At 41.6% G+C, this 20,976-nt stretch overlaps 1 protein-coding gene across 2 annotated transcripts in view; it reads left to right on the forward strand.

The window, feature by feature from the left end:
* The window catches only part of GPR107 (G protein-coupled receptor 107), a 36,883-nt gene extending 17,192 nt beyond the window's left edge, over window positions 1-19,691 (forward strand). For both annotated transcript variants that reach the window (XM_086625392.1, XM_086625393.1), the window contains 5 exons: window positions 631-674; window positions 9,410-9,459; window positions 10,195-10,278; window positions 11,104-11,228; window positions 17,655-19,691. In XM_086625392.1, the coding sequence (XP_086481518.1) occupies window positions 631-674; window positions 9,410-9,459; window positions 10,195-10,278; window positions 11,104-11,228; window positions 17,655-17,751 (400 nt within the window). In that variant the 3' untranslated portion in view covers window positions 17,752-19,691. The remainder of the gene's footprint in view (window positions 1-630; window positions 675-9,409; window positions 9,460-10,194; window positions 10,279-11,103; window positions 11,229-17,654) is intronic.
* The last annotated feature ends 1,285 nt before the right edge of the window (window positions 19,692-20,976 follow it).

Below are 20,976 nucleotides of genomic sequence, written 5' to 3' on the forward strand. Positions count from 1 at the left end.
GTTCCTGCATTGTCATGGTACCAACATAAATTAACAGTGAAGCCCAGGACATAAAATCCTGCCCCTTTTTCATCTGGATAGTGTCACTGCAGCTGGTGGGATGACTCATGTGAGCAAGGAAGGTGACTAAGACTCGGCCCTTGAATTTACATTCCTGCAGGGTAGCTTGTTACGTAAGTTGCCTGTGTAGATACATGTAAGCTGTAATCAACTATTTAAATGAAAAGAGCTTAAAAGAGCAATGAGATGCCAAATGCTTGGCAGTACTCTGAATAGTAGCTCAGCTTAATTGTACAAGTGGAAAGCATTATGCTGGAAAATGCCCCAGTTTCTCACTCTGCTCCCTCCCTCCCACGAAGCTTTCAGTAGGCTGAAGTAGGCTTTAGCAGTCGATTTTCTTAATCACAAGGAGATACAGATATTTGAACTAACTGCCTGAGCTGGGGAGATAGGGGTGAAACATATGCAGTGCCAAGCACACTAAGCACAGTTAATTAAGAGCATAGCCCAGCCATAAAGAGCTAACAAAACTTGTCAGAGTTCTAGAGGGCTGCAGTGAGAAGGGAGTGCAAAAATTATAGCTAATCTACTACTACTTTTCTTTTTTTTTTTTTAATTTTTGTTTTTCAGGTCAATAAGACATTTACAGGAGGCTTCAGCAACAGATGGGAAAGGCAAGTAATCTTTAATTTTCTTCTGTTTTATGCTACATGCCATAAAAGAATGCCAGGATTTCAAACAGATGATGCTGATTTAAAATATGTAAACTAAAACTATAAATCTGCACTGTGTTATTGTCATGCTACTGCTTTTGCACAGTGGGCTCATAGGAATAACTTTTGGAAAATGACCTTTTTCATGTGTTGCTTTGACTATCAGGACTTACACATGGAACTCATTCTCTGGTATTTGCACAGCTCTCAGTGCTTGAGCTAGACATGACATCTAGAGCACACTATCTTGACAGATTTGACTTCTTTTCTCACTTGAGTGTTCAGAAGCAGAACTAGAAATGAATCCAGAATTGCTATTAGTCAAAATAGACTCCCTTACTTAAACTTCTTCAGAAAATCGTTCCTGCCAGAATACAGGGAAGCAAACCTCACTATGAAACAAAACATAAATTGGCATTCAATGTAACACAGTTCTTGACTTGTCCATGTTTGTACAGCAGCTTAAAGGACTGCTTGTGTAAAGTCAAATTGTGTTTATTGTAGCAGTGAAAATGAGATGATGGATGGAAGGCCAACCCAAATACGGCGTCTGTACTGTGTGCTTTTCCTGCCTTATCCACTCACTTCCGAATTAGTTCCTCAGTTGGCTGCAGATTCAAGCCACAGAGCGTAGCACTGGCTTCCTTGGAAGCAGGCAGCCATTTCAATATTCTGCCATTTGATGGTCGATTCTTCTCGAAAGCTTCATTTGTAGAAGGTCTTTTGCTGGTAACATCCTTTCGACCCAGTCTTATCCCTTAACTCTTGTCTCTCCTTTCTGGAGATAGCATCCTAGGTCTGGATACTCCTTCCAGCCATTTCCTGGCTTCCACTGAGATGCTTGCACTCCAGTGCAGGTTGCCTCTGTAGTCTACTAGATGAAGGATAAGGCCGGGTACTAAACTCATCTCTGTGCAGACCACAGATGGTCTTTTCTTTCCATCTGTTTAATTCAAACAATAATTAAGGTGACCCCAGCATTTTTTTTGAGATTCAAAGTTGTTAAAAAAGACAAACAACAACCATGCACACACACACACAAAGTAATCCAAACCTAAAGGAGGGGAAATACTAATTTCCAAGAGAAACCAATGTAAGAGAGGTTAGTGTTGATAATGTAAAGGGATGTTATTGGTAACTTTCTCATCAGCATGTTCACATGGGTTCTCTGACATTCACTGATGAATTTGTGTCACCTTTTCAACTGAGTATATGTTCTAGGGTACTTATGCTCTTACTGTTACAACGTTGGCTTAAGTTTAGACACTCCTTGTAGCAGTCTCTCTCTACACTCTTGTAGCACATCTTGTAGCCTCAGATGATCACCCCATGCCTACCTTGCACTTGATGGTTCTTATCACAAGATGGTGCTATGGAGTTTGCTTAACTTAAAACATGTTGAGTGAAGGAGAAAAGTGAGGTGGCCAACATCAGGGATGTTCAGCGTAGAGACTGGACCTGACCACTGTTCATCGTAACAGGTAGAATCCAGATCTGAGTAAATCCAAGCAGTTCTGAAGGATGAATTTTAGTGTATCAAGGTAAAAGATTGGTGATCTGAGAACAACTGGTCGTGTCTTTATAGTCAGTGCTGTGCACCGTAGCCCTTAAGAGCTGTTCTTAGTCCTTGGTTTTGCGTTGCTTTCCGTGATGCTCTTTATCATGAATGTTGCTGTGAGTCACCTACTGCTATTACCACGCTTTACCTACTGATGTTACCATCTGGTTGTGCAGATCCTGCAGGCTCAGTAATTGTGTGTTGAGAGGGACTTAGCAGCTGTGTTATGCTACACTAATAATAAAAGAATAGCTAAGGAAAAATTTTCAGGGAAGACATTGCAAAGGCTGGCAGCAGATTGTGGCCAGGACAGCCACAGTGCTGGGACTCACTTGTGAAATACAGTGTGGTTGGAGTATTTAGAGGCTGTTGATAGGAGCCCCTGGGGAGCAAGTGAATGGCAATGTGATAGCAGAAGCAGAATGTTATCTGATGATGTCATGCTGCTAGCGTGCCTGCTTGAGAAAACCAAAAGGGATTTGGTTGCACTGTAATAAGGGGAAATCATTCATGTTTGGCTTATCAATGAATGTTCTTGACTAGAACCACATACTCTTACGTCTGTAGGCTTCCCTTGGAGGGCCTGTTCTGCAGAGGTGATGCTCAGTGTCTGTCTTCTCATGAGAAGAATAGAACCAGTGCTAATTGTAAAATCACCAGGATTTTTTTTTTTCCACAGTTGAAGATAGTTTTTTTCCTGAAATTGGAAAATATACTGGATCCTTTCATATGCAGTTTAACTGCTGCACTGCCTGTCCTGTGGTTAGAGCTCACCGAATCTTGTACGGACAGTTCTGGTTGGACTGCCTATTGCTTGTCAGGATTTATTGTCTAGTGTTACCTCAAAGGCTGCTTTCCATGTTCTCTCACACAGACTTCATTAACTTACAGGGTGTCTTGGGGAATTATATACTATAAATTCAATAGCTGTTTTTCCTGGTGCTGAGTCTTCTGGTGGTGACCTTCTCACGGGTGAGAGAGACCTGAGGAAAATTATTTTTGCTTCCTCACGTCTATTAGAACTAACAACTGCAGGACTTCATGGCTCAATATCCTGGTGGTGTTTCCTGACTGTCTGTCTGTCTTGTTCTCTTCCAGCTACTTCACAACCTGTTTATTAGGTAGCACTCCCCTGGGTCAAGTGCAGCTATGACTGCAGTGTGACTAGACTAGAAATGAAGCAGAAGGCTGGTCAGACTACCAGTCGTTTAGTCGTAGAGCTGTGGTTGCCATAGGCCTTTGTATGAGCAATGTACAGTTATTAAAAAGGCTTGTTAGAATTAGCAGTGGTTTAGAGTCACTAGCTAATGGTCATTTAAACTTGATTTATTTTAGGTTTTTTTTTTTAAGATTTTCTGAGGTGAGAAAGCTAGAGAAATGGATCTAAAGCCATAATTATCCAGAGAGACCTTACATGCACAGTTGCTGTGGATTGTTAGTGAAGAGTAGGCATGGCACAGTGATACAGTTGAGTTTGAGCTGCCTGGTTGTTTGCTTTTATTTCTTGAAGGTGATCTTTAACTCTAAAGCAAAATATCTGATCTACACAGGCTTCTTACCTTGCACAGCAGTGGGCATAAACATCCCATTTTTAGAAGTTTTTTCTTTTCCTTTTAAAGTTCCCACCTTCAGACATAAGCAAGTGCCTAGCTGCAACTCTTTGGTCTGTCGCTGTATCTTCTTTTGGATGGGAGCCCATGCTCTCTGTCCCTTTCTAGATCTGCATTACAGATGTCTCGCAAATTTAAGGAAATCAACCTTGCAAACTGAGCTAGAATGGTTTGGGCTGGAAAGCTGCTCAGCTAGCACTACCTTGTTTACAGGAATCATGAGAAAAGGAAGAATCATAGAATCATAGCATCCTTTAGGTCGGAAGAGACCTTGAAGATCCTAGATTCCAACCTTTAACCTAACACTGCCTCGTCTGCCACTAAACCAGGTCCCTAAGCACTGCATCTACATGTCTTTTAAATATCTCCAGGGATGGTGACTCAACCCTTCCCTGGGCAGCCTGTTCCAATGTTTGACAACCCTTTTAGTGAAGAAATTTTTCCTAATATCCAATCTAAACATCCCCTGGTGCAACTTGAGGCCATTTCCTCTAATCCTATTGCTTGCTACTTGGGAGAAGAGACCAACCTCTACCATGCTACAACCTCCTTTTGGTAGTTGTAGAGAGTGATAAGCTCTCCCCTGAGCCTCCTTTTCTCCAGGCTAAACAATCCCAGTTCCCTCAGCCGCTCCTCGTAAGACTTGTGCTCTAGACCCTTCTCCAGCTGCGTTGCTCGTCTTTGGACATGCTGCAGCACTTCAATGTCTTTCTTGTAGTGAGGAGCCCAAAACTGAACGCAATATTCGAGGTGCAGCCTCACCAGTGCCAAGTACAGGGGGAAAGAGGTGTTAAAGGGGAGCAGAGAGAGTATGTTGTACTAAATTTGCTTATTTTTTGTTTGAAACTCAGAGTTCTTGGTCACTGGACCTCTCAAGTTTCATAACCCACTCTTGTGTGTCATGTCATTTCTTGTTTGAGGGAGGAATGGAGGGCTGGAAGCCTCAGTGCAGTTTTTGTTCCGTGTGTACCTCTGTGTACGTGATGAGAGATGTGATACTCGGTGCAGTCTGATCACGAACAGTTAGCTATTTTCCTGAAGCACTGCAGCATGTCATAGTTGGCAGCAGAATTAGGGGAAATACATTGCAGTGTGTTGCTCCCAGGCAACATTCCCTGAGTGCTGTGCAGTGGGTAAATGATGATTAATGCTTTCATGCTTGCCCCCATGTCAGGAAAACCCATTTGCCATATTCAGTGTCTTCCTGCTTCTGTACCATGAAAACGCTGCGAGCAAAGAGCCTGGTCCTGTGTGGTGCAGAACACCGTCTGCTCAGCTGAGCTCAGCAAACGCTGGAGGCGATGGCTCCGTGGAGACCCGTGCTAAAACACCTCCACAGTTCTCCAGTGAGGAGGAGGGGGTAGCACAGGGGTAAACATGCTCCAGGCAGTACATGAGCATCTCAAACCTTGAGATAAAGCTTAGTGATTTAAGTGTCAAGACCTCAATGGATAGCACTGGAGAGTTGGGAGATGTTGAGAAATGCAAGCCGAAAAATGAAAGAGGCCTGTTATGTTCCAGTGTACCACTCCCAGGCACCCTAGATAGCTATGCAGGGTTGATGTTGGACATACATTGCTTATCCTGTACTTTGGACACTGTTCTGACCCCAGTGGGGGAACTTTTGTGCCAAATGTCTAATGTGTTTCAGAATATTCAAGATTAACTAGTCTGTGCTGCTTCCTAATGCATGACACTGAGAGTTGCTGTATCTGTTTGCTCGACCTCTTCTTTCTGGTGTAGGAATGCTTTTAAGCAGAGTGCTGTAGAGATTATGGGGCCATACTTCTCAGAGTTACTCCTGGAGTTGTTTTTTGAGGTCAAGATCTACATGTGTGCCTTCATTCTTGTGGAGTGGGGGCAATAGAAAACATGGATTTACTATTTGGCAATGGGACAGATTGCATCTCAAATGCTCCAGTTAGTATAGCACACAAAGCGTTGCAGAAATATTCTCAGCTGTACTTTGATGTGTTCACTTGAGATGCATTATGATTTGCCCTTGCATACTACAGGATCTGGACTGGAGCTCCCTGTGCCCTCAGCTGCAGTCCTCTCATTGTTATTACATACATATTCTAAGGAGGTCAGATTTAATCATCAAAAAGCGATCGTCTGGTGTGCAAGGCTGTAGTGGATGGTCTGACTTTCTTTTTCCCCATCTTATAGACTGTCTCAGCATTTGAAATTAGCACAAGGTGCAATCTGGAAAAGAGACTGATGATCAAAATTCTGTGGTATGCTGTGTTTTGATCGATGCAGATTGGCTATTGCAGGCACAAGCTGTTAAAGTAAATGGTGATAGAGAGGGAAAACTGAGGGAAGCAAGGTATAGACGACATTATAAACCTTTCTTGGAGGATGGCTTTTATCTTTTTAATTACTTTATGAAAAGAGGTGGAACACAAGTGTGAATTCATTTGTAAAACCTTTGGTAGAAAGTCTCCACTTTCTTTTTTACCTTCTCTTTAGTTAAGTACTATTCCTTGAAGAATGGTTATCATACTCGAAACATAAATTTACCCAACCTTTACTGCATGCTGTGATTGCTGCTGTGTTATCACAGCTTTACAGGTTGAGGCTGCAAGTGATTCAAGTTGTAAGTGACAGCTGCTGGCCTAGCCTCTCTCCTTGCAAGTGTTGCTGTCAGTGTCTGCGCTGCCAGGCTAAGGTGAATCAAAGTCTTAGTGTCCAAGCATGGTGAGTGAGACTCAAGTGTTACTGCTTGGAGCACATTCAGCCTGTGAAAAAGCAATTCACAGCCTGCTGATGCCAAGCAATGATGATTTTAGACTTTCTCCAGAACAGTGTGTGCTGTAACTTTGAGCTGTTCAAAAAAACCTGGCAGAATTTTGTAGACATGCATTAATACTGACTTTAGTATCTGATAGTGGAGAGAAGAGTTTCTGAAATTGAGGTAGCTAGAGGAGAGCACCTAGTTGTGAGAAATAAGCAAGCCAGCTTCCAGGGTGGCTCTTCAGTTTTTCTACTTGATGGTCGTTGTCTTTTTTCCTCCCCCCACCCTTCTTTTCCATGCTTAGCCATTCTAGATATCTGAATGTACCAAGCTATGACTCTTTAGTATTGTTTATCATGATGAGTAGGTGAGATCTTGAGCTGTGCTCTGTCAGCTGGGAGAGGTGGCATTGTGACACCTCAGTTGGCAGCCAGATCTTTGGCTTCGCCGTCCTTTCCTCCTGTGCACTTGCATGAATCCAACAGAAATGACTCCCCAGCTCACTCAGTTGTTGACTGTAAAGCGTTGATGGACTGGCAGTTTGAATCACAGCTGTTGAGTTGGTGTTACTTTAACTACAAAGCCTGGTAATTCTCATGGCCTGTCATTGCACCAGTTGGTGGCAGTTCTTGAAGATGAATGTGTTGAGTTCAAAATAGATTCTTCTATGTACAAACGGGTATGTGGTAAATCACAAGATCTTCATGGTCACACTTAATGTAGCTCTCCTTTAAATAGGACATTATTGGTTCCCTGCTTCACAGTTTAATGAACTTGTCCTGCATATTTACATGCTTTAATCTTTCTCCAATTGTATTATGGAAAGTTTTTAATATTAGGTTATCTAGTAGAGCACTAGACCCATGAAAATCCGTAAGTTTTTGCTATTTAAATGTGGGAAAACTAGCTAAGCCGTTGTCTCAGTGTTGATTTAGCTGTGAAGGACTTATATTCTTGTTCTAACAGTTCCAAGTCTTGCCATCTGTTGCCCAGTGAAGTGCCATGTGCTTCACTGCCAGTACTCTACAGATGCAAGTCTAGAGCTTGGGCATTGCCTTCTGGAGTCCAGAACTGTATATTGCAAAGTAGATGCTATTCTGTATTAGTGTTTCATATTGCAGTCCAGAGGGAGCATCCTACCAAAGCTGAGAGCTGATGTTCCTCTGACATACTGTGCTGTAAGATTGCCCCCATGAGCACTGTCTTGCCCAAAGCCAGCCCAGTCTGACCAGTGTTCAGATGAGTGTTGCACAGTATAAGCTTTAGCTGCATGGAAACAAACTTTGTGTTCCTTCACAAATAGGGTTTACTTTTTCCTCTTGAGCTCTGGCTCTGCTTTCTCTTCCTGTCAAAAGTTAAACATCACAATGGGAAATGTGTAGAAGCCAGTAGCCAGCACTAAATCAAAACTACTCTGAGCTTTTATCTACCCGTCAGTCAGTTTATGCCTTGTGCAAGTCAGGTGCTGTTGTCATAATATATCTGCTGGAGGAGGGTTTCTATCTGTCTTGAGGTGTCCATAGCTTCCAGTGGTTCTCCTGGAAGACTAAAGGTAAGTTTTGGAAAGTGACTCTTGATCTCTAGATTATACAAAGTAGGTTTATAACAGAATATTTTCTGTCTTCACTGTAACTTATGTACTGGGCACCTAGAACAGTTTACTTTGTGTTTGACACCTTTCCATAAGAAAAGCTTCATTTTTTTTTTTTTGTCACGGAAAGGGAAATCCCATCCTCTTTGTGATAAATAATACTATATTTTGCACTGTTGTGAACCCAGAAAATCTTGTGCCCAAATACATGCAACCTTTTATAAGTCTGTTTTTTGCAGTGGATGATTTCTGTGACAGAGTGCAGATGAACTTAAGCACAATGTGTTGCACTTCTGCATCTGATAAAAAATTGTATGGAGGGTTTGGAGGGAATACCAGTATATATGCAGCAGTACTTTTCTAACTGGCAGCTTGTGTTCATTGGCTGTAAATTGCATCTCTGTATACTGTCAACATATCTTGGACTCTTTGCTTCTCCTGTTGTCACAAAAGCACCAGGAGTCTGTAATCCTGCTGCATCTATAAAACCTGACTCTCAAACCAGAGTTGACAGCCATTCCATCTGTTGTTGACCTCTGCTCATTCACATGAATATCTACTGTGTTCCTCAAGAGCTGATGTAATCTGTACAGTAAGTACAGGTTAGCCTGGGGCCTTAGCTTGCACAGTTTGTGACTGGAACACGTGCGTTTGCTGTGAGAACTACTTAGCAGGACTTCCTGTGGCTGAGCCATGAATGATAGAGAATACCACTTAGATGTTACAACACTTACGCTGCTGTTCAACAAGATGCAGTGGTTCCCAGAGCCATGATTACCTCAAAGTCGCTCAGGTCAGCTGAAGGCACAGAGCAGGTCAGGAAGTACTCTGGAAAAGACGACTTTTCTAGGAGGCGTTGTCAAGTGGCGCGTGGCCCTTCTGGCAGGACTGAGTTGACGGTGTGTAGTTGACTGTACAGATAAGCGATAGAGGAAGGTTCTGTGTTGCAGAGTGCATGCATGTAAAATTGAATGTAGAAGAGATCTCACTGAGTTGCCTTTTTAAGAGGGAATTCACTCCAGCCTAGTTGTCGTCCAGTACATAGACAAGCCAGACTGGCACTCCTCGGAGCAGCCAGTGGGCTGTGGGACAAACTGTTCCGGTCTGAGATTACCTGAGTTGCCTACCGTGCAGATAAGCATCAAAAGAAACTGTCTCATTTTAATGATATTCTGATGAACTTCTCTGTTCTCTTGATAGCTGCGATCAACCTAGCAAAGCTGAAGCTTTTCAGACATTACTATGTTATGGTAAGTAAAACACCTGTATGTGCATGCAGAGCACTTGGAACCTTTTGATGGATTACTTGTTGGAAGTTACTATAGTTGGTGGATGTGGTGGAGATGTTCCTAGTCCTGTGGCAGTGCTGTGCTTTGGCATCTTAGTTGACTGAGTTACAATCCTTAAAGCAACTTCCCGTCTTTTCCTAGTGTTATATCCTTCTGTCTATCTTTAAATTGGTTCCAGCTATTTGTAACGCTTACTGATTTCCTCTGGAGACAGCTTGAGCTGCCAGTTGAATTGATGGGCTTAAATAACGTACTGTAAACTTGCTAAAAATTAAACTTGGGACCAAATGGTGCCTTGAGATGCATGTGTGCAGTTTCTGATTAAGACAGTGGGAGCCATGAGCATACCTCCCAAGGGAGCACAGGCTTCTTAATGATTTGCAGCGGCCTCATTTCAGACTCTTATAAGTGGTAAGAGTAATAAATTACAATAATGATTCTTCAAGTTCTACAGAATCCTAATACTTAAAGCATTTCCTGCTGTAACTTAAATAAGTTAGCAATAGCTTCAGTCATTTGGACGTTCAACAAGCAGTAGAGCCCTCAGCCTGTATCCTCCGTGTTTTTTGAGGAGCATAATAAGGCTGGTCTGACGTAATGAATTGTCTGTAATTGCTTGAGTTATTTCTTTGGAAAAAGAGGTTCTGTAAGGGTGGTGCTATTGTTCTCATGATGCTTTCTCCTTTTCCTTCCCAGATTGTGTGTTACATTTACTTCACACGGATCATTGCAATTCTCATAAAGATTGCTGTTCCATTCCAGTGGAAATGGTTGTACCAGGTATTTGCCAGCAAAGGAAAATACATCCATTCCTTGATTTTTTTTTTCTTCCATATTTTTCTTTAAATATAACTGCACAAAAAAAACCATAATCCATAAATTGCTCCTCATGTTGCAGTAGAACGTCTGAAAGCACAGTGCTGCACCTTGTCTCCTCCTGATTTTTATCACTTATGTGCCTGAGGTGGCACGAATATATTTTTAGTTTTATGTTTGTCCAGCAAGGCTGCTGGATTATACATGAGATGTCTGAAAGTAATTGCATTATTGATTTTTAGTCTTTCAATTTAAAAATGTCTGAAGGAAATTAATCAAGAACATACAAAGGAGAAAAAAAATTAGTCAGGTTTGCCCTGTGTAATTGAGGCCCCAGGGAGCCAGTGAAATAAGCTTTTGCTCTTCCATCTACAGGCTTTATTTGCCTAGCGACTTTTAAATACTTGGTTTCTTAACATATAATCCAAGTAACTGTGCAGGGAGTCTTTGGAATATATTAACTGTTGAAAATACCAAACAATGTAGGGATGATTTTTATGGGTTTTTTTCCCCCCTCATTTAAAAGCTAAGTCTTGCTGTAGTTATTTAAAAGCACTAGAGTGATGGCTAGAACTGTAACTGTATTTAAAGTGACAGGGAAAGCTGAGAGAACAAAGGGCTTGACAGCCTTTAGCCTTGAATTAATGACAACAGGACAGGAATTGCTTTATTTCTGCTATGGCACAGGCTTCTTGGCCATTAAACCTTGAACCTTGTGAATGAGGAGAAATGTTTCATGACCATGGAGGATTACAGAACTGAACTTCAATCTTGTGTTTTCACTTGCAGCTGCTGGATGAAATGGCCACACTTGTGTTCTTTGTCCTCACTGGTTACAAATTCCGTCCAGCATCAGACAACCCTTATCTACAGCTTTCTCAAGATGATGAGGATGACTTGGAGATGGAAGCTGTGTAAGAACCCCCTCCCCCTTTTTTTTTAACCTCTTCACTTGATTTGAGAGAAGTAATGTTTAAAAACAGTTTACTTTAATCTCTCCAAATCCATCTTTGAAAAAGATTAGCATCTGCCCACACATTTAAAGATGAGGTGTCTGTTTGGTGTGTGTTAAACTAACAAAGAGATTTGATGTGCATAGGAGCTTCTGAGCTGGATATTACAGTAGTGTTGAATAAGCTGGTAAAGCTTTTTATGGGGCCAAAAGATGCCTAAGAAAATATCAAGTAAAAAAGCCTCTGTTTATTCTAATTTGCTGAACACCAACGAACCTTACATATTGTCATTAATGCTTCATAATTAAAAAAAAAACAATCAGCCAAACCAACACCAAAAATGAACTACTCATCTGTAGAATATAAATGACCATGGTGTAAGGTCTCTTCTATCTTGACGTTCAGCCCGTAGCTTTGCAGAAATTTAACTTGAGTAACACTGAGCTGACGATATGGATTTTTACCAGTATTCTGTTCTGTTCCTTGCCACTAAATCATAAGGCACCAGAAATGCAGTAGGACCTGAGCTAGTCTGGAGAAATTATAAAGTAGGGCTCAGGCTAAGTCCCTGTCATTTTCTTTGTGGTGTTTTTCTGAGGACTTAAAATAACTGCTATTTCGGAATCCCTGATAGAAACTGCCCTAAGAAATTCAGCACGCTAGAGATGTTGAATACAGCTGTAATTGTGTAAGACTCTGTTGCCTTAATAGAAGCAGAACTAACCTAATTTCTTCAGTAGTTACACGTTTCATGCGTAATTGCGATTCACATATAGGCTCAGAAGCCAGTTCCTGAGAGTTTTTCCAGTGTGGGCAATCTCCTTTACCTTATCTTGGGTGAAACAAATCAACGTTCCAGTTTTTATTGCAGGAGCAAAAAAATGTGTTTGCCTTCATAGTTAGCTCAGAAAGAAAAGGATCTTATTGGGAAGTTGCTACAAGGAGGTTTGAGGTAGAATCTGTCCTGATATGTCATGCAAGGAGTTTAATTTCTCAGAAATATCTCTAGTAACAAAGATCTTTCCAAGTGCTTAGCTATTTTTGCTTTGGGTCTATAAAATAGACCCACTGTTGCAAGTGGAATCCAGCTAGTGGGTAGTGACCTTAAAATCACTGTCACTTAAAGGTGTTTATATGGTTTATCTAAGAAACTGGTTTCAGTTTGGAAGCTGGTAAATAAATATCCACATGAGGAAGGCACTATCTGAACTGGAAGATGTGGCAGGGTTTGTGATTGTGTAGAAATGAGCTTTTTTTCCTTTTTGCCGCTAGAGTGATTTTTGACTTTGCATTACATGCTTAATGAATTTTTACTTGGTTTTTTTTAAGGACTAATAATATGACACCTTTCATATTTAGTGATTTCAGTAAACTGGAGAAGCTGATAAATTTAAGAGAATCTGCCAGAAATAAACTGGAGAAAGTTTAATGAACTAATTAAGTGATTTACATCTTGCCATAGTGAAATAGACCTTACTAGAAACTCGAGGATCAGAATTCCTTGTGAGCGTTTTCCCAGTCAGGCATTTTTCTCTTTGCCTTGGGAGCCTCTATTGTTGTGCCTTGTGGGTTGTTCCCCTTAGCCTTGCTTGAATTTTTTTAATCTGATTCACCAGAAGTTTTACTCCATTTGGGCACTTGGCAGGATATGACCTGTGTCTTCCCCAGCTGCATCAGGGGGGTTAATTTTGCACGGATTTGAAAAGCACGGTGTATACACGTTCTATGACAGGCGAAGCACTGCAATGAAATTGTGTTGAATTTCTTGTTGACTTGGTCTTGCTGGTCCTATTTTTGCTTTTATAAATATTAAGTGTTGTTTCTGTGGGGGGAAAAATATCAAGGCTTGCTTGAGCAAGTGACTAAGTGCCTGACAGCATCCTGACTAACCATTGCATGAGTGTGTTTTGTCTTTCATGTGATAAATACCCACTTGTCTTCAGAGGCTAGGGCAGAAGGTAAAAGCCTGCAAACTTCAAACTTCATGGTCTTCTGCCATGTCTTATTGCCAGGTTTGATGGTGCTTTTCCTCTCCTAGAGGGTTTTTGTTAAAATTAAGCTCTCTTCAAAAATCAAACGTTTGCTGCAGAAGCGTTCAGTTTCTTTAAATTCAACATTTCTATGAGCCAACAGAGGGGAGAGCTGTGAGGTCATCAAGCCTGTTTTCCAGGCTTGCTTGCTTTCCAGCAAAAAATAGGACATTTTAAGTGCAGCTCTCTAGCTTATGCCTGTTGTTTTCATGCAGTGCAAACTATACAAAGCTCAGTCTGGCACTAAATGTAAATATTGTTAAGGACAGTGTGGAAATCTGTGAAGTTTCAAGAAAAATCTAAAGACTAAATGTCTGTGACAGAAGCAACATAAGGCACAAATCCTCCCTTTCTAAATTCTTGTAACTCAAAAATAAAATATAGATCAAGAACAGCAAAGGTAACTTGTAATACGTCTCTTCACCTAACACACCTCTCTTAGGAGGAAGCACCCACAAATGTTACAGGACTTTCTCTGCAGTTATACCAGACTCAAAAGAAGTTGTCCTGGTGGAGAGGAGAGTATGGCTAAACCTGAACTAAGGACCAGTCTGTTCTTTTTCCAGTAGGGTCAAAAACCATTCATCATCAGCAAAGTGGCTTTCTGTGCATTCCGTGCTGGGCACCTCCTGAGCCCGTTCTGTCGGTACGTGGGCTTGTCGCTGACGGTCTCTTAGATTGAAGTGCTCTCTTTGAAAAGGTGCAGCCACACTTGGCAGAAAGAGTTGTCAGGTTTCCAGTCCTAATGTCATTTCTGGGGCATGAACAGAAAAATATAAACAGTGCAGTAGATGAGGTGGGGGTGAGGAAGGGGAAAGGAAGCAGTTTGGGGTTTTTTTGACTCTTGCAGTAAGTCATTGCATTAGGTCAGTAAGTTTGCTTTAAATGTTAGGTACCAAAGTGTTCTTCTGCAGATCTTGGTTGAGAATGATGTTCATAGATGCATGTAGGGTTAAGATATTTCCACTGGAGGAAGAATTGCAGGAAAAGCCATTAATGGTTTTGTTCTCAATGCGGTAAATACATCTTACTGAGTGCATGGAGACTAGCTTTGTTTTTCCTTGACACCCAAACCAGCCTCAACATAGTGAACTGTTGTGGTAACACTGACCTACCTTTACTTATGCCTTGGGATCTGGAGTTTCTCACTGTATCATGAGGCAACCTATTCTGTGCTGAGACTTGAAGTCCTGCTTGGCTGCTTTTCTCTGCTTTCTCTCAGATTGTGCTTCATGGCAGACTGATTCATGACACTCTCCATTAGAAGTTATTTTCTTCACCTAGCACATCTTTCCCATGCAGAGATCAGCTTTTTTGCTCAATAGCTGATCAGTTTTCACTCCAGTTTGCAATAGCTTGTAAAGGCTGGCTGCTGCCAGTGTCACAGTGTTTCTCGTTGGACTATGAAACAAACAAACAAAAAAACAGGAGAAGAGACAGCTGAGATTCACCTCTGTGGAGGGCTGAAAATGCTTCTGAATGTTTAGCTGTTCCTTGATACCTTGGAGAGGAAAAAAAAAAAAAAAAATCATAGAATCACAGAATGGTTTGGGTTGGAAGGGACCTCAAAGATCATCTAGTTCCAACCCCCCTGCCATGGGCAGGGAAACCCTCCGCTACACCAGGTTGCCCAAAATGAATTTTCTGCAACGTGTACCACTGTGCAAGGGAGTGTTCAGGGAACTCCTTTGGTGCCTCATTTGTGGTAGGTGTCCCTCTGACAGCCACAGAAGTTCTCTCCGGAGAGAGATGGTTTAGTGAGAAGGATTTGTTGTATTCTAGCTGCTGCTAGTTTGCGGGCTAGAAATGCATTTCAGCAAACTGCAGGTGAGGAATGTTTAATTGCAGTATTGCAGGTCAGAACTGAAGTCCTGAGACTGCTCAAAGGACTAAAAAGAGAATCGCAGTGTGCTCGGTCTTCGTGCTGATACGCTTATTTTTCTAGGCACTAAAACGTGTTCGCTGAACTGATTTTGAGAGGGACAATTGCCCGTTGTACACAAACAATCTGAGAAAATGAGGACTCAGGAGCTACGCCATACACTTGTCATAAGACAAGAACAGTGCTCATCAGATGGTCTTCACCCTTCACTGTTGAGGAATCCACCCCGAAATCTCTGCTGGTTCTTTGCTGTTGAGGGTGGGGGGGGAACAGTAAACGGGCTCTCTGGTAACAAATGATGGGACTTGACCTGGCTGCAATTTCAGTATGTAGCTGTCGGTCCTGTCCCTCCATGAAAGTGCGAAGTGGCTCATTCCCCCTTAGCCATAACCTCTCATCACTTTTGTCATCATCTTGGTGTGCAGTGGGTTTGTAATTGTATTAGAGTGCAGTACTAAAAGCTAGGCTGCGTGCCAGGTGGGATCTTACTAGCTGTGAGTCAAGTGTTAGGACTACTTAGGTGTCATGTATGTGTAAAACAGCTATTTATATATCCCAGTATGTCATCTGTGGCATTGCTATGTCAGTTGCTCATTTTTGGTTTGTAGTCCATTGTAATCTTCAGCTTCTCCCTGAAGATCTGAGACTTAGCCCCTTGTTCTATAATTATGAATTTTATTATTTCTGAAGAGTAACTTTGTAGCTGTCTCGCTGCATCGTCCCATGTTTTTCAGACCATTACTTCAATTTGCCAGAATCTTTGTGCATTCTAGTCCTGTTCTCAAATATGTAGCGCTCACTGTCTTCTGCAGATTTAATAAGCAAGTTCTCTATCCCATTACCCAGGCAATTACTGAAAATATTGAATAGAAGTGAACCCAGGACAGACCTCCCTGGAACCACACTCAATGTTCTTTCACTTTTGACAGAAAACCATTAAGTGCATCTCGATGCATGCTTTTCCAATTAGTTATGCATCTACTTTGATGGTTTTGTCTAGCTCATGTTTCCCCAGATTTTTTCCTATGTGGTGGTGGGACAACCTATGTCAACAGGGAGAACTTAAGAGAACATGTTCTCTGTGCTGATAAGATTGATGTGATCTCTTCCAGGCAAATGTTTGCTAATGTAATCTTTCTCCTTTAAACAACCTCCTTACTCTTCTTGCTTTTTTTTTTTTAATTTCAATAGGAAATAAAGTTGCTATTTAATGTGTACTCTTCTCACCTTTTCCTGTTGCCTTAAACTGAAGCTCATCTAGGCCCACTCTAAAGTGTCTGAATCACTGACGATCCCAGTATCACCACTACTAGAGAGTCATTGAACATACCAGTTTGAGTAAATTGTTTTTCCAGTACATGAACAGAAGCTGATACCTAACATGAACTAAAGGCATTATCAGATGAATGTATCTGAAGATTACGTCTCCTCTTGGGTGATACTGTGAAAATGTTGTTAGCTAGTCTGATCAAATAAAGTATTCTTACGTGGTAAAGAGCAGGTGAAAGCACACAAAGACTGACAGTGGCATCTTTGAACAGGACAGTCTTATGTATGTTTCAAGGCATCCCTTGTGAATCCATTGAGCTATTGGCACTCTTACTTTCAGCATCCAAAATAACTTCTGTAGCGCGTTTGTAGGGAAAAAATACCTGCATGGAATGAGAATCATATGGTGCAAAAGAGTAAAGCATATGTCTTGTGCATGTGAATAGCCTGTTTTGTATAGCAAGAGTGAAGGCTACCAGGCTGAAGGGCTGGTTGGATAGCCAAGGTAGTTTGGAGAGGAGTGGTGCTGTTTTGGCTGGATAAACAGTTCAGTCTGCTTGATGTTTGAATGGTATTGTGAGGCTTTATAGTTCGGTGGTCAGATTGCCATGAAATCTTGGATGGTATAAAAAGGATGACCTCTCTTCTGCTTTGTTGCTGTTCATTGAGTAATTTTGCTATTAACAGGAGTTGGTGTGCATTAAGCTAATAAGGTTCATTTGAGGCACTGTCTTGTGTGTGTGCGTTTGTATAACATGTTGTACCTATTAAAAGCATTGCAAATGGAGAGCAAAGTCTTTAATGCACAGAATTAAGGGTATTCAGCTGTATAGCAAAATGTTTTTCAAGCAAGCTGCTCAAACTTTAGCAAGTAAACACCTGGTTTAACTGTTTAACCATCCCTGCTATCTACTTTCAAGTACAAGCAAATATTATTTTTTAGTTTAATGATAGATAAAGAGGGCCTTGAGGCTCTCAAGGACAGTGTCCTTGCTCCCAGTGCCCATCAGTGTTGTGTCCAAGATGATGCCTGGCCTGCAGAATGGTAGCAATAAGAGAAGAACAAACATTGAGACTACTAGATCTGGGTAAAGAGATATTTGGGAAGTCTTATTTCATGTGCACAGGAAGATAAGCGTAGACTATTGGTGAAACGGATGTTACAGTTCAAGTTCTGTTCTCTGATGTTTCTCCCTTCTCTTCCAGGGTGACAACTTCTGGAGTGATGGAGGGCATGAAAAAGGTCAAGAAAGTGGTGAATGGTTCAGCAGAGCCACAGGGCGAGTGGGAAAGCATGGCATGATGGACTGGACTAAGGCAGCACTTTCAGAGAAACTTTTATAATTTATTAACGTTACTGTCAGTGGAAAGGGAGCAACCAGCACTTCCCAACACTGAAACTGCAGAGTGGGGTGTGTCTAGGGGGAGCAAAGCAGTGCAGAAATATAACTATTCCTCTGATCATAAGAAAATGGGATCTCTTGGTACCTGCAAGAAGTGCGAAGCTTTCCTAGGGATTTTGGGTAGCTTATTCTTTTTTCCCCTTTCTGGATCGGTTGGGTATTCTGAATTGTTTGCAGTTGCATTCTGCAGAACGTGTAATACGGATGTGAAGAGACCTTTAGTGTGTATGTAAAATATATATTTTATATAATGCGCATATATATATATGCACACTTGCTATGTAACATGTATGCTGGGAATTACAAAGCGTGTCAGAAGGTGGGAAAAGAAGATAAGAGATGTAAGTATTATTTTTTTCTTTTTATAAACTCTCCTTTTGTCTTGGACAAAATATTGCAAAACAAATGAATAGAAACAACTGCAGTTGTTTGAGAGACTAAATGGGGTATTGGGTCAGATGACTTCTGCCTCTACTCACATCAGTGGCAAAGTTGATGAGTATCTTCTTGTCTTATCCATGCAGGTGTCCACTTGAATGTGTCAGGTTTTCAAATGTATTGCTCTACAGGAAGCAAGTGACTGTTCTTCATTAAAAGCACTAGCCCATAGTGCAGTAAGCATTAGTGTAAATTCTCCACTGTTCATGGTGTGATCACACCCACCTGACAAGAGGTACACAAGTGGTGTAAGACTGATGCTTGCTTTTTAGAGGTCTGCCATGCTATCTTAAACCTTTCAAACTGTGACCCAGAGTACTTCGATCTGCTTTGTAAAATATTTTCAAGGTATTTCAAATGACACTCCCTTCTGGCATGTTATAAACAGTACCAGAATCTTCAGTGGAAATCTGTCTAGCAAATGTACTGCACCAAAAATCTCTGGCTCACCCTTATCCTGAGTTACTTAGCCTCTCTGGCTACTTGTACCTCTCTGGCTACATAGGATTAATGTTACTGCTGTTTGAAATGAGCTGAACTGGTCAAAATGGTATTGCTGCCAAAACTGGGGAACTGCAGCTCCCAGTCGTAAGTGATTTTTGTCAGGAAAGGAGAAGACTATGACCGGAACCTCAGTGCAGGGGAATATGTTCGTTTTGACTATTAGCTGCAAACTTGCAATGGAATCTTTAGAGACATGTTGCAAATGCCACGTGCGTTTTATATGTAGTACTCTGATATTGTTAGTGAGGCAAGCTGGTGCCCGTAGCTGTAGTATTAAGGCATAGCAAGTAATGGTTAATTTAGGGGGGGACAGAAATGGTTCACTGATGGAACAAGGATAAGCTTTAAGAAAAATAAATCAAGTATAATTCACTGTCCCAATGAAGCCTTAATATTCACGTAGAGACATTGACATATGGTGCTGTAGAGCAAAGCGCTTCTGTCAGGGTGACAGGGATAGGCATCATCACAGAGCTTCGGGTGTGCCAGTATCTTTTACAACTCATTTAGAAATTGTTTTTTTTTTTTTTTACTGAAGAGACTATATCTCTGGGGCACAACTGATTAGAGGACTGTTAGCCACTAGGATTTTTTTATTCTTTAAGTTTAGAAGGGGGGTTTTCTTTGGAACCTTGAACCAATTCTTCAGTCTTGAACAGGGATTGTAGAGCTGCTAAATGAGCAGTCCGTACCAAGACTTGCTGTTTGAAGAACAGCATTATTTTCTCCAGTTGCCACTTTCCCAGGTGTTGGTTTTATGCATCATGGAAATGGTAGAAATTAATCTGCCTGCTTTGATACCTGGAAATAGTTTCTCTTCAGATAAACTGTGACAATAGCCCTCTTCTCTGAGTACAGAGTCCTCTTCTGTGTTTTCCTCCTCAGCTGTAACCACATAGTAATCACAGCAGTGATAGTTTTGCTGTCATTGTCTTGCAATACTACAGTTTTAGTGGAAACAGAGCCTACGCCACTAGAAAAGCTGTTTGATTACCTGTGAGCCTTTTAGACCTTCTGTATGAAGAAATTTTGTGTTTATTAAGTAGCTGAGGTGTGAGAAATTGAACTATAAACAAACACAGACAGTCCCAGCTCATCGTACACTTATATACGATACCTGAAAAACTCATCCTCTCACTCTGCACAGTTACTCTGTCCCTGTGGAAACATCACCATCTGCATCCAAAGGGCTACTCAAACAGACTGTAAACTGTGTTCAGAGTCGTCCACTGGACAAGTGGACTACTTGAAGCCTGTTGGCACTGAAGTGTGTAAGGGATAAGGATTTGCTGTCAGGAACAGAAGTGCAGTAATAGTGTTAATCTGGGCATGATGCTGTTTTAGAACCTGTTAATACCTTTTGTGAATGAGATGTGAAATTCTCATGGGTGTGGTGTTTCACCCAAAAACATGGGGAGCTGTGTCAGGATCCCAGCATGTGCTGAGCTGGTTCCAGACAGCTGCCTATTCCATACCTCAGCATCAGCAGTGCTGCCGATTTGGTGAGGGCTTTTACCTTAGTCTCAGGTTTCTTTTTTTATATGCACTTTTTTTGCTAAAGTTGCATATGGTGTAGGTTTATCTGCCAAGTCCCTGGCTCACTAGTCAAAGGCCAAAAAATGAGTGATTTCTTTTTGTCTTGGCATGAAAAGCCACAGAAGTACTCCGAAAGTGTTTTTAGAAGAGCTTTTTCCAAGTTCAGAGCTGAGCTTCAGCAGTCAGCTATACAACCAGTTCACCTGGCACTTAATGCAAGATGCTAACCAGCCGTACGACTGTGACTAGGCAGACCTAAGCATGAGTAAAGAAAATGAATGTGGATGCACAAGTCAAAAACCAGAGCGATAGAAGGTTTTTACTGCAGCCATTTCCGAAGTGAATTTCCACTTTCTCTGGTGGAATTCCTTGAAGCAGTTCAAAATATTTGTCTTGCAGGGTTGTGTGATGGATTGGACAGTGGCTGGTATGTTGGAGGATGGCTCCTCTTGTAGCAGAGTGTCTGCTGCACCACAAAGCATCAAAGGGAGGGCTTCTCCCTCCCCCCTCCTCCCAAGGCGAACCCACATCTGCATGACTGGCAAGTGCATGACTCTCCATCGCTAGTAAAAAGCAGCAGCTTAGAGCTCACCAGGCAGGATAATCGCAGTGCTTGCCTTTCAGCTGCTGATGGCTGTCTGTCTGGC

Source organism: Tauraco erythrolophus, chromosome 22 (assembly GCF_009769465.1).
Source record: "Tauraco erythrolophus isolate bTauEry1 chromosome 22, bTauEry1.pri, whole genome shotgun sequence".
Taxonomy (NCBI): Eukaryota; Metazoa; Chordata; class Aves; order Musophagiformes; family Musophagidae; genus Tauraco; species Tauraco erythrolophus.